Source organism: Rhineura floridana, chromosome 4 (genome assembly GCF_030035675.1).
Source record: "Rhineura floridana isolate rRhiFlo1 chromosome 4, rRhiFlo1.hap2, whole genome shotgun sequence".
NCBI classification, from domain to species: domain Eukaryota; kingdom Metazoa; phylum Chordata; class Lepidosauria; order Squamata; family Rhineuridae; genus Rhineura; species Rhineura floridana.
In genome coordinates this window covers 29,333,619-29,348,215 of record NC_084483.1, presented here as the reverse complement: position 1 = coordinate 29,348,215, position 14,597 = coordinate 29,333,619, and the positions used below count along the sequence as shown (strand labels likewise).

Below are 14,597 nucleotides of genomic sequence, written 5' to 3'. Positions count from 1 at the left end.
TGGGACAAATAAGCAAACATCAATGTCCAATCCCATTTCTCTTTGTCAGAATTCTCAGTCATTCGTAGTGGCTGCACAGAGACCACAGAGAAGAACAAGCTTCCTTGACAGCAAGAAGTTTGGAATTATTTGGGTTACTGGGTCATTTCTGAGACCACTTCAATCTTACAGTTACCTAGACACAAGTATTTTGCAGGCTTATATTAGGGCACTCCAGATGTTGCTAAACTACATCTCTCATCCTAGCTAGTATGGCCAATAGTCAGGGCTGTTATGAACTATAGTTCAACATCATCTGGATGGCCAAAGTTTCCCCATGCCTGTCTGAAATCTTCACCAAGTGATATGAAGAGTGGTCAGTTTCCCCCTCATTCTGTCCCATATTTGCCTTGCCATCTCCATAAGTAAAGGTAAGTATAATTTCATAAGGCTTCAGGCTTGGGTATTAAACTTTCTGCTTTGTTGAAAAATATCACAAGCAATGAGAAATAACACACATTGAAATCTTCACATTCTTGCCATGTTGAAAGAAGCAGGCAGGTTCCACTGGCTCTTGTGATAAATCATAAATGAAGTACAGCTAACCATTCCTAAATGACTACTTTGCTTTTAAGAGCAATGCCAAGCCATGATAAAATGTTTAATCTAGATTTTTATTTGAAGGGTGGTGTGGCTAACAAAACGTCACCATTGTTTACTCTTGAGAGATTGAATACTTGTCATTACAGTGTATATTGCTGAAGGTGTGCCCATTTTTTAGCTTTGCTCCCCAGATGAGGTAACAAAAAGTAAACTGGGGAAAAACATTGAAATACAGACACAGCTGATTTAATTGGTTTATTTTGTTCATTTATCCAATAGGCATGAGGCAAGCATGTAACAGATATGGTCTGTTATCAAATTATTTGAACTATAATTTTACTCAGATTAGGAGGAAATTAAATATGAAAATGAAATTTCAAGCACACTGCAAATATTTGATATGCAATACAATGGTCGTGAACCTCATTTTACAGATACTGTACCCTCCCACTTCTCCTGTCCAAGAGGCACTTTACAGTGTGGGAATTTTTGCACATTACTTCAGAAGGTTAACTGAAATTGGTATCTGAGCATTTTGTCTTTGGGCAAGACCTCTGTTGAGTTTCCAGTCTCTACTGCAAAGCTGTAAAAAGTGATGAGTATTCTCTGAAATGTTAAATTAAACATAGACTTGATGACTGCGGCATTAATTGTACAGGACCTATTCAAGTAGGTTTGCTCTGCAATCCAATATGGTCTCTTTCTACATGAATACTGTGACATTATAACAAACATTTTAGATGGATCGGTGACAGTTTGAGTAATTCTATGCCATAATCTGTGGAGGTGCATCCTGGGAGTGGCTGTGTGTGTGTATATTTTATTGATTGGATGTAGGACAATTCACAAATAATATATTTTGTACCATTCCCACTGAAAATTAGCAAAAGTCACAAGAACAACCCTGCTTGGATTCTGCACAACTTCACCTCATTCCACTGGGCTCAGGTAAAGAACTGTTTCCAGTGGGTTGTGCTCCAAATAACTGAAATGTACCAATACTAAGCATTAAGAATTTCTCCCAACTCAGTGAGTGCTTTTAAACTTAAGCATTATAAAAATAAATACTCCAGTTCATTCACAAAAATAAACCCTACATTTTCAAATATATTAAACTATACATTTTAGCAATAAGAATACTGAGATGTACCCAGTCAGACTGAGAGAACCTGCTTTTCTATATAAAAATACCACAATTTTTGTGCTGGCAACAGAGATAATGGAGTTTAATACCTCTTCACATTTCGCCAACACTGGGCAGAAAGTGTGCAATGTACTGTATGATTTCCACACACACACACACATTAGATTTCCTAGCAATGCTACATGCTACATGCTGCATATTATATTTTTAGCTCATTAAGAACATAACTGGAGAGTCAGATTACATACAAGCAGGGGAAGAAAGCACATGAAGTAGTCTGCTCTTCTTTTGTACCTATTTCTATGTATGGGCTGGCTACAAGTTCAGAAGTTTCAATAATCTGTATTCACAAACCAGGACCAAAACATTAACTGGTGTAAATAAGTGCAGTTGCACTGGATGACAGAGTGAATTCAGGTGGTATGACCAGAGTGTTTTGATAGAAAATAATACCAATATACCATGTGCATAGACAGACATAAGACTTCTGTTATAAGCATTTGCCACTCAAAGGGCTAATTCATATTATCTGGCATCTTCTGTGAAATTCCCCAGGAGGCACACACATCTGCCACTGAGCACATGAGCAGGAGGTGTTCATATGGAGATGCTGTTTGTGTGAACTGGTGTCTCCAAGGCCACATTCACTACTGCAGCAATTTGAGTCATAGCCACTCACAAATGGGCTGGTACAATTATGGAAATTATGGTGACTGCACGTTCAGCACCCAACATGAAGGTTTCAGTTAAAAAAAACCCAAGAGTCTCCACATGAACTTCCAGCGACAAAATCAGTGGTGGGCCCTGTGGTAGTAAAGTGAGTCCTCCTAGATGGTATAAAATGGCCTGAAATTTTGGTGCAATACTGAACATCTTGACTTTCAGAATACAGTATTTCTATTTTTTCAAATTAATCAAAAGGTTGGTTCGCCTCCAAATAACACAATTTCTGGGAAAATATTATTTTGGCTTGATTAGCTATTAAATAAAATGCCTCCAACCCCATTGTGCACACTATTATACTATTTGGCAGTCTATGCCATAATTAGTAATAAAATGGAGTAGCAATTTTTTGAAACCTTGACTTTGAATAGCCACACTCAATAATATTGTCCCCAGGTAAATAATTGTGGAGCTATTCACTTGGTGTAACAAATCTCCAACATGTTACAGGAACAAAGCCTCACACTAAAGCTTTGCATTTTTGGAACATTCTGGTAAAATGCTGCATTAGGGATGCTCCTGCTTTGTTGTAGCCTTAACTCAGGAGTTTTAAAAACAGGCTTAAATTAAAAAGCGCATGGGAAGCACATGGCAATCCATTCATATTTGGCAATATGTTTTCGTACATGGTCACTTTTAATGGGACAAAACCAAGTGCCTACAGACCGAAAACAATTTAGCTGAAACATCCTCACATATGAAGACAATGCAAAATATATTTGTAAAGCATGAAACACATGCTTTAGTGACACTTTGAAAGGTTGATGAGACAAAGGGCCCCCTCCCATTTAATTTCATTTCATTTTATTACGTTGCTGTAATCAGTTATTTAGAACAAGTGACGAATGGGAATTACATGGTCTACTTAGGCATGGAGAACATGATCCCTTAGCTGAAATTTTTGAGTACTGCCCATTCATGAAGAGGCACAGGACAACATTCACAGGCCCTAGCTAGCCTTGTCTCTCCTGCAAGACAGCTTGTTTTTAGGTACTTACAATCCTCCTCAAAATAGCTGTGAATCAGTGGAAAGGGCACCAGGAAGCTTTCCCAGAGCTTTGCAGTACGATGCAGCGTTATATACATACAACTCCTAAGCACTCTTGTCCAAGCCATGCTCCACATTACAATGTCTTTTGAATTAATGTAGCCTTGACATATAAATGCTTGTATTGTCCTTGAAACAAAGCTTCAGTGGGATAAGGGAAAAGCCACCTATCCCACCAAGTGCAGCTGCCTGGTTAGGTTTTAGTTACCGCAGGCAATTTCTATTCAGGCTTTTCAAAGAGCGGTGATTTCTTCATTCTCAGGGTGACTTGCAGTGCTTGGATGATTCCTGTTTTAAAAAAATGCAAAGGAACCACGCATGACAATGGGTCAGAATATTATTTCCCACATGCCAGTGGGCCAAGTTTGGCAGGTAGGTGCAACCACCCACCCGTCAAAGTTGGCCTGCCGGGGGAGAATACTGCACAAAGCATGACTGAACTCCCCACACATCACCTGATGTGTGTGGGGAGTTCAGTCCTGCTTTCTGCAGCCATGTTTGTATCTACTTCACACCTGAAGGCACATATAATGTCAGGTGTGGGGCAGGCAGGGTGGTGGTGGTTCAGAAAAAACTTCACGAGCCAACTGGGGAAGGCCAAGTCAGATTGCAGGGCACAGATTCCCCACCCGTTGTAGCTGTTCACCTGTTCAAAGGGACAGAGAAGCACTGATATAGGCATGTGCATCAGTTGCCAAATAGCTTCCAGGGTTAATTCAAAATGCTGGTGGTCACTTTTACAACCTTAGCCAAAACCCTGTATATTGGCTCAGGGATCACCAATTCCCACATAAGCCAAACTACTCATTCATCTCATCACCAATACTCTGGAACCAGGTGCCCAGGAAGACTAGCCATAGCCACGCATTGCTAGTCCCTAGGAATGAGCACAAGACTTTTTTAGTTAGACCTGCTTAAAGTGGAAGAGGGACTTAGCTCAGTGACAGATCACATGCTTTGCATGAAGATCCCAGGTTCTCCAGTCAACAGGGATCTCAGGTAGCAGAGGTGAGAAAGATCTTTGCTTGCTGGAAACTGTGGAAAGCTGGTGCCAAACAGTTCAATTACTGGGCTAAGACTGACCAAGGATTGGGCTCAGTAGAAGATGGTCAATTTGTTGAGCTTTCAGAGTGTTGGTCTTATTTGTTTGAATAAGAAGAGCCCTGCTGGATTCGGACAAAGACCCTTCTAGTCCAGCATGCCGTTCTCACCATGGCCAACCATGCCTCTGAGTTGCTCACAAGGAGTACCAGATGTCTATGAGGAGCTCACAGCAGTACTCTCCTCACTTATGATTCCCAGCTGCTGGTATTCAGAGATATCCTGCCTCTGACAGCGGAGGCAGAACAGCCATCATGGCTAGTAGACACAGATAGCTTTATCCTCAATCCTTCAAACAGAACAGATCGTTTAAATGAATGATACCTTTACTTGCCATGTATGCTGACTGGAGTTGTTATGACCTCAGGAGTATAAAGTGTCAAATATTAGTATAAACAATGGCTCAGATCCAGCAGAGGTTGCTGCTAGCGGAAGAGGCAATTTTCACTTATTTTTCCCTTTTCCCTAGACTAGAGACACCTCTCCCCTCCTGAATCTGCTTTAGAGAGTTGAGGGATACTCCAGGACAGTATGGGAGGTGGCACTGGAGGGATGCAGGGGGGAAGGACAATCAACAAAAATCATGTCCCTCTCTTCCACCTGTGAGAGCATCTGCTGACTGAAGCCAGAAAATGTTGTTATTCAAGCAATCCAATCTGATTTTCAACATAAAAGGCTTTGTTTCCTAGGTCAGTAAAGAAATTCTCTGTACTTTGCATAATACACGTTTGCGTTAAAAAATAGCCTGTCTAGCCTATTCTAGGAAATGCTTCTGTAGTAAATACTAAGAGAAACTATTATTGGTACAAAGTTACCTTAGCATTTGAAGGGCATATTTTGTTTCCTTTCGGCTTTTCTCATTGATTGGATAGAACATGAGTACAAACAAGCCTAAGAGGATAAGGATAGATGGGACTGCACCGACCAAGATTTTCAGCATGATAACAACACTGCTTGACTGTTTGCACATCCCTGATTTGAAGCCTGTAAGCCTATTACAAAATAAATGCAGCTGTTAGTGTCATAGCTTCATACCATCATTTACAGTAAAAGCTCCTCCCCCACCCCCACCCCCACCCCCACCTTGAAGTTTCCCCTTAATTTCTTTCTAGTGCTTTTCTAGCCCCTTCATATGATCTCAGCAGCCCCAGAGACTTTTTCTCACTGATGCCAACACTCAGAAGATGCCACTGTTATATGAAACTTCAGATCTGAGTAATGCAGACATTAAGGGCTTGCAGATGAAAGATATTCATGTTTTTACCTTTTTCACTGTACTCAAGATTGAAGGAATCAGCCAATTATTATGTACAATTTGTAGCTGATATCTTTGGCAAACCAATGTCACATTCTGGAATTATTTCGTTCTGTACATACATACAGATTACCCACTAATCTTTGTATCCAATTAATTTTTTCTGGAATCTTTATCCATTCAGAATGCAGCACAGTTAATTATCCACCAGAAACACTGTGAATTGTAAGTTCCCTGTCTACAGCCATTGAAACACGAGTGGGAAATGTTCACTAAATTGCAGTTACAGTTAATTTTAAGCTACACTAAAAATTGTGTGCATATGGAATCATTGCTACTCACTCAAAAGTGGCTGGATTTTGTGATTGTCCTTAAAATCCACTACTGGGATGATCCCTACATACTTTACATTTGCACATTTGGGAGAGGAGCCTTTTGAGATGAGGGCTGAGGTTTGTATCTTGTGCTTCATATGTCTGGCATAAGTATGGGGATGAAATGCCATCTCCTCCTCAGCTCCAAGGTCCAGGGGAAAGCTGAGGACCATCATACTAACCAGAAGGTGGTGGGACCTTCATTATGGCAAGTAGAACTCTGCACCTGTGAGGGTCTGGACTCCTCACAGTACACCAATTTGTACATGTGGAACCTGCTTCCACATTCTTCCAGTATCAGGGACAGCATCTTTTAAACAAGTGTATTCTTTTTTTTACCACCGTTTGGACAGAGTCACAACTTCCCCTTTAAAATAAATTAAAAACAAATCAGTGTTGGCTTGCAGTTTCAGAATGGCCCTTTGTACGAAGGCCACAAATATTATTTATCCCATTTCCATCCTGCCCTTCCTCCAAGGAGCTCAGGATGCCATTCAAAGTTCTCATCTGCCTGTTTTATTCTTACAACACCCAGGAGTACATAAACTGAGAAATGGAGACTGGCCCAAAGTTACCTCTAGTGAGCTTCGTAGCTGTAAGGAATTTAACTTGGATCTCCCTCAGCCCTTGTCTGACACTTTAGCTGCTTCACCTCACTGGCTCTCACTATGTTCGATACTCAAGAGAATCACTGTCTTGTTAGTACTCATTGCTTACTGAAACTCTTGGTTGTGGATGCTGGTTCTGGTGGTAATCAGATCCTTGAAAAATAACAGTTCACATTTAACAAGGCCCCAGTTAGTTAAGCATGTCCTGGCCTCCTACATACCTAAAATAGGGGTGGGGAACTTTTTCTGGTGGGTGGTCCATATCTTAATCTCTCCAGCCCCTAGCAGGCCAAATCTGACAGGTTGGTGGGAGCCCTGACCTGTCAATCACCTGATGTTATAGTGATGCTGCACTTTGAAAGCCCCAGTTATCAGGACCTCAAAGCACAGCTTGTGGTTTTCAAACAGCCCTTTCTACACATCCCTGCATCGTTCCTTTAGGTTTAAAGTCTTCTCAGTTCAAAGAACAGTGTGGGGATATTTGAAAGTCCTTTGAAAATATCTCTACACTGCTTCTTAAAGCTCCGAAAACCAGACATTTAAAAAGCAAAGTTGGGATATTTACACAGGGCAGTTTGAAAGCCCTTCAAAAATATCCCTGTGCTGCTCCATGAACCTCCAAAAATCAGAGGTTTAACTAGTGTGGGCCTGTTTGGGAAAGGGTTTTCAAACAGAGTGACCCATGCTGCTCTTTGAACCTCTGGTTTTTGGAGGTTCAAAGAGCAATGCTGGGAAGGAGATGCAGTTTCCACTGAATGGAAGCTGCTTCCCCCTCCTTGAGCAAATCACACTGCCAATGCCCATCAACTGATGGGCAGTGAGAGCACACCTTGCTCCAGCAAAGGAACAATCGGGAGCTCACTTTAAGCTCCCGATTGTTCCTTTGAAGTTCTGCCCCATACTGAATGTCATGTATAACATCAGGTACAGGGTGAGTGGGTGTGGCTTCCCAAAAATGGCCTTGCAGGCCAAATGGAGAGGCCTGGTTGGCCACGTTTGACCCGTTGGCCGAAGGTTCCCCATTTCATCCTTAAAGAACCCAGGTACCGGTTTATGAACATTTTCTAATGTGCATCTATATACAGTGTTAAAGATTACAGGGATGCAAAATGTCTGCAGCAACACTTTTACAACTAGCTAGTTAAGTGAATATAAGAAACTACTCACTCCAGACTGGAGGCAGAAACTCCCAGTCCAATCCCAGCCGATAGCTTAATAAAAAAGACGTATGAAGAATAGAAGATGGTTTCATGCCCTGTTGAATGAGGATTCTGCACTCGAAAGTGGTCAACTACATCAGGTAACATTGACCTTTAACCACCAAATGAAAAGATACACATCCATTACATATTTATTTATTTATTTATTGCACTTGTATACCGCCCCATAGCCGAAGCTCTCTGGGCGGTTTACAGCAATCAAAAAAATTAAAACAAATATACAAATCAAATATATTTCTGGAAAATGTCATTGCATTTAATGATTAGCATACTTTTAAAAAACATATTTTCATATTTTGTGGCATGATTAATAATTATACCACTTATAAGTTTTAAATAAAGCATGGAAGGTTTACAAACTCATTAGGTCAGCTTGGAAAGGAATCCTGACTAGGGTTGCCAGGTTCAGGGCCTGAGACTGATCCTGTATCTTTAGGAGAAGAGAAAGTCAGCCAAGTGCAGGTGTTCTTGCAACGCGGTAATGAGAAAAACCACAAGTGGAATTCTCCCTTCCCCCTGCACAACTTTTAAAGATACAGAAGACCTTTTGGAGGCTGGGCCTGGCAACCAAGAGGTCTTCTGTATCTTTAAAAGTTGTGCAGGGGGAAGGGAGAATTGCACCTTGTGGTTTTTCCCATCATAGTGTTGCAAGCACACCTGCACTTGGCTGACTTTCTCTTCTCCTAAAGATACAGGATCAGTCTCAGGCCCTGAACCTGGCAACCCTAATCCTGACACAATCACTGATCCTGCTCAGGTTTACAGGAGAAACTAGCATTGGTAGAGTGTTATTCAGAGATAATCGTGGGTAAGGGAGGCTGGGACTGTATACTCAATTAACATCATATTTAATTACTTCTGCTGATAGGTTAGTGATATCCAGAACAAGAGAGAATAAAACTGAATGAGTATACCATATTCCCCAGGAGGACTTTTGTAATGGAAAACAATAAGATATATTTGTAAAACCTTTCAAGCTATTACTTGAAGGGGGGGGGGAGAGAGAGCAAGCTCCCAAATATCTATGCTCCTAATCAGTATTCTGCTGGCTTAAAATACTAGCGCAAGTACAAATCTGAAGAAAACTCCTGTTTGAAAAGCTCTTTGATCTGCTTTCAGCTAATTCTAATTACTACACACATGTTTATTTATTGTTACCATAAACCTTTTATGGATGCAATAGCCCACTTAAGGTGCCTGGCTGTATTCTCTGTAAGAGATAAATAAATGTTGGTTTAACTCCTCCTTAGGGCTGCCTCACACTTTAAGGGAAGTATCTTTAAGGCTGCTCTCCCAGTGAGAGGATTAAGAGAGAAATAGACATTCTCACCTTCCCTTTCACATATTTCTACCCAATTTATATCCATGCTAGGAAAAAATAGCATGAAAAGTGGTTCTTAACCTCAGCTTAGACAGTTGCTTCCAGTGCATATAGCTGAAAAAAGAGAGAAGATCTGATCTGTAAGTTGGGGGAAGTCAAAAGGTTGCTGAGATACTGGTTACATCATTCCCTTTCATACTGCACCATGACGGAGGACACAAGCACAGCTTCACCATGAAAACCCAATGGCTGAAAACAGTCTGTGATTGGACTTGGGAAGATGTGCGAAGCAGTCACAAGATGGACTGCATTTCTTATTCCATTTTGTTTTTAAAGGTAAGCTTCTCATGATGTAAATTATCTGTACATTTTCATTACTCAGAAATCAAGAGGTGACTTTGAGCAGAAATTCTAGCAAACACACCCTTGTACCCTTATATGGTTCCTAGCTACCTCCCATGGATTCTAATCACATCTCTAAACTCATATTGCCTCCAACCTCTTATTTTCCCATCATTCTGCACCTAGCAAAAAGCAAATAATAAAATACATCAAACACCACCAAACAGTTTTATTACAGGAACAATGTATATGCAAACTGTATATAAACAGCACCTGTGTTTTTTTCTTTAACGTGACAGTAAAAATGTTATGCCCCCCCATGCTATTCGTGCAAACAAATTAATGCTGTTAAGGGGGGGCAGCAAGTAGAAAGCAAATTGCTCAAAATTAAACACACAATCTAGATAATGTAGGTTTCAGTCTCATGCATTCTCCCCTGGTGGCTTCAACACAATTAAAGGAGTGTTCAGGCATTACATTCAACAAGAGTACAATCTGTGTATTTATGTACACACTAGGGGCTTTGTCCATGTGCTTCGTATGCTAACCGCACCCACCCAAGCACCCCCCTTCCAGGCATCCCAACTCCACCCAGGCATCTCCCCTTCACAATACCCCCTAGTGCCTGGAGGCTATTTCCATTCTTGCAAACACTCTTTCAATCCATGCTACAATTCCTTTGTAAGGTAGTCCAAAGCATCCATACAAATGGATCAATGAATACTGTATTTAAGAATACACATTAAGGACATCAGGAATGGTTAAGATCTTCCAGTTGGGCCCTACTGAGAAATCCAGTACACTAACAGTAAGAACCTCTGCATGTCTATTCAGAAGTAAGGAATTATATCATTTAGGGAATATTCTAGAAGACATTTGTCTCATTTTACAACTGGGAATCCTTGAGGCTGTTAACAAGTAGCCCAAATGAATCAGACCATCTGTGCCAGTGAATTATGCACAATCATCCCATCATTTAGCTTACTTCTTTCTTCTTTCACACAGAACAGAAAAACAGTGTACATGCATATATGCAGAAGACAACCAGGAGCCACAGAAATGTCACATGTAAAGAGCAGGGGGACAAAGAGGGCAAAGAGGTTTGTTCACCGCCCTGAGAGCTATTCTGCTAAGGGCGGTATATAAATTGAAATAATAAAAAATAAATAAAATAAATAAAACATGAGGAAAAGACACATGTGCGTACACACACACACACACACACACAAATAGGACAATGGGCAATACAGCTTTTACAGGATTGATTTCCACATACAATCATAATGCGTCTCTGAGCGCTTTTATTCATGAGCTAAAGTCTTTTCCAGCTTTACATTCTGCGTGCTTGCTTATTTATTTACTTATATCCTGCCCTTCCTCCCAGTAGGAGCCCAGGGCGGCAAACAAAAGCACTAAAAACACTTTAAAACACCATAAAAACAGATTTTAAAATTTTAAAATTAAAACACCTTTAAAAACATGTTTTTAAAAAAGCTTTCAAAACATCCTTTTTTTAAAAAAAAACAACCCTTAAGTAATGAATGCTTGCAAATATAGCTTTAACATTTTACTGCATGACCGTCATGGAAGCTATTACTACAGGTCAGCACTTTCTGATCATTTTGCCTGAGCCTGGTGAGACAGTAAGCCTTTCACATGGTTGCTCTTTATCAACCTGATTGGGAAAGCTCACTTCTTATAGATGTTACAAAGACACTGATGTCCCTTGTGATGTTCCTATATTAATGTATATATGGTAAGTGTTGTTGTTTAGAAGATACATGGTAAGTGGAGTGAAAGAGGAGGGGGAGTGAATGGGCAGTAGAATGCTAGATGATTGGCCGAGTGTTTAAAATGGCTGAACGTATAAAAGGAAGAGTGAGAATGGAATCGGGGAGGAGAAGAGAACTGAGTGGGTTGCTTGGTGGGGTTTAGAGAGTTGATTGACAGGACAGAGTGGAGAAGGAGGGAGGTGGAGTTCGGATTAGTATTGAGTAAAACCATATGCTTATGTGCTTTAAGAAGAAATCTTGTTAATCTTGTTAGCTTTGTTATCTGTAATAAATACTTAATTTGGTTTACCAAAGGCCTGATCCTTGGCTGGGGTTTCACAGACCAGAAGGGAGGGTAAGGTAATGACCAAGGCTGAAGGGGAACTGTAACAAATGGTGGCAGCGGTGAAGTGAATAACAATACCAGTATTCAGAGTCTCTGGGAATACTAGTATTGGGACGTTACTGGTGGTTGCCTAGCAGGGGGATCTGTTGAGATCTGTGCTAGAGCGGGGAGAGAAACCATAAGAGAGAGCGGTCCGGACTGGTGGAGTCCCTGGTGGTGCCTAGTGACAGGCAGTAGCCACGAGCAGGTAGGAACCTTACAGGGAGAGCCAGGGAAGGACGCCTCACACATGGTGGCAGTAGCGGTGGGATACGAACAACAGAGAATCCAGATCCGAACAAAGGAGACTACGTCACAGGTGTTGGCTGTAGCAGTGAGATACGAATACTAGAGAATCCCTACCAGTGGTGTGGCAAACAGAAATAACAAAACAAGATTACTTGTGAGAGTGACTGGCAAAGAGTGTGTGGCAAAGAGTGAGTGAACTCAAACACCATGGCTTAATATATAAAAATGAAAAGAGAGGAGCTGGTGGAGAAGTGCGTAACATTCAATTTACCTCATGAGGGTAAAGGGGTAGACGAATTGAGGGTAGCACTTATAGGATTTGCAACTGCCCAGCAAAAACAACCTGTCAGAGAAGAGACCCCAGAAGGATATTTAAGCAATCCCGCTTATATAGAGTACTTGAGAGAGAAGTTGAAGATGGAAACTGAGAGAATGAGGATGGAGGCTGAGGAAAAAGACAAACAGCGGGTCTTTGAGGCTGAGGAAAAAGACAAACAGAGGGAGTTGGAAACTGAGAAGTTGAGAATGGGGTTTGAGGAGAGGGAGAAGCAACGAGCAGTGGATGCCGAATTACAAGTAGAAAAGTTAAAATTTGAAAGAGAGAAGTTTCATTCTGATGAAACAAGAAAGGACAGAGATGGAACAAAAATAAAAATTACTCCAAAGGACTTTGCTGTCTATGAGCCTGGTCAAGATCCTCAAATTTACCTCAGCACCTTTGAAAAAGCACCTCAGTTGTGGGGGCTACCTGAAGATAAATACATGCAGTATTTATCAAACCTGATTAAAGGGGAATTGGCTGAGGTATACCAATATTTCCCCTCAGACAGGCCCGTCACCTATGCTGAATTCAAAGAAGCAGTGTTTAAAAGATTCAGACTGGGGCCTGATTATTTTAGAAAGCTTTTCAGAAATTGCCAGATACAGACAGGGAGGTCTTTTGTGGAGCTGGGGGCAAAACTGATGGACATATCTGGGAAATGGCTGACAAGTGCAAAAGCTCAGTCTGTGGAGGAGGTGAAAAACCTCATGATATTGGATCAATTATACCATCAGTTACCACCAGAAATAAGGCTCCTGGTCAAAGACCGTTCCCCTACATCGGTGCAGGAGGCCGCAGAGATGGCGGATCACTTCGCCTCCAACAGAACTGGCTGGGTGGGGAAAACATCAAGAGATTTTAAACCCAGACCATATAACGCTGGCAGAAGGGATGTGGTACCACAGAGAGTGAGTCCTCCAGTAAAATCTGAAGGGCACAGGACACCCCAGAGTGGATCTGTGTACCCTAAAAGTGAGGAGAAATTATGCTACAAATGTGGTAGACCGGGGCACCTACATTTTCAATGTGAGGTTGCCAACCCCATTAGTAATCCTGCTCAGACAAGGGCAGTGAAAACAGAGCCCAAGGCTTTAGAAACAGCGAAAAAGGTTCAGTTCTGCCAGATAAACTGGACAGAAGTAACAGACCTTGATTCAAGTCTGAGAGAGGAAGTGAGTGTACAAGGGGCAAATTATTGGGCATTGCTTGATACTGGTGCCGCTCAGACATTACTGAGGCCAGATTTAATAAAATCTGAGGTAATATTACCTCAGGAAACTGTGACTATCCAAGGAGTGAGGGGTCAACCAGAAAGTTTGCCTGTGGCCCTGGTGGAAATGACTTGGAGAGGCCGAGAGGGCCGATATAAAGTAGGCATTAATGCCCAGCAACAAGAACCAGTAATACTGGGAAGAGATGTAATGGGCGCCCAAGGAAAGATCTATGTAGTGACCAGGCAGCAAATTGGCAGAGAAAAAGAAGCCATATTAAGGGGGGCTGAAACAAACAGGGTGGAATCTGTTAACCAGCCTCAGGTCACCATAGCAACCACTAGCAGGCCTGCTGAAGGAGACAAACTGTATCAAGTGGTCTCTGATAATGATGAGGCACATCAATTCAGGGAAGAGCTGCAAAAAGATATAAGTTTGAAGCAGATAAAGGAACAAGCTCTGACCCAACAGATTCCTTTCACTGACAAACTGAGGAATCAAGTTGTGTGTGAGAATGGGATTTTATATAGACTGTGGATGCCTGCTGAGAGAAAGGATGAATGTGAACCAGTGAAGCAATTGATAGTACCTAGCAAATACAGAACCAGATTGCTAGAGGTAGCCCATGATGTCCCATGTGCAGGACATCTGGGAATAAAAAAGACCAAGAGGAGATTGGCAGCACACTATTATTGGCCAAACATCTCCAAAGATGTAAAACAACATTGTCTATCTTGTGGAATATGCCAAAAGGTGGGGAAAAGTGGAGTAAAGACTAAGGCACCCTTAAAGCCCCTTCCTATAATTGGACAACCCTTTTATAGAGTGGGAATAGATTTGGTGGGCCCTTTTTCCAAACCCACAAGGCATGGCAAGAAATATCTAGTGGTGGTGGTGGATTTTGCCACCAGGTACCCAGACGCAGAAGCACTAAGATCCG

General features: G+C 41.5%; 1 protein-coding gene across 3 annotated transcripts in view; it reads right to left on the bottom strand.

Annotated features, from left to right (window-relative positions):
- Positions 1–832: 832 nt before the first annotated feature.
- The window catches only part of MFSD2B (MFSD2 lysolipid transporter B, sphingolipid), a 78,687-nt gene continuing 64,922 nt past the window's right edge, over positions 833–14,597 (bottom strand). For all 3 annotated transcript variants that reach the window (XM_061622713.1, XM_061622712.1, XM_061622714.1), the window contains exons 12-14: positions 8,003–8,146; positions 5,414–5,590; positions 833–3,785 (exon numbers count right to left, since the gene is read on the bottom strand). In XM_061622713.1, the coding sequence (XP_061478697.1) occupies positions 3,731–3,785; positions 5,414–5,590; positions 8,003–8,146 (376 nt within the window). In that variant the 3' untranslated portion in view covers positions 833–3,730. The remainder of the gene's footprint in view (positions 3,786–5,413; positions 5,591–8,002; positions 8,147–14,597) is intronic.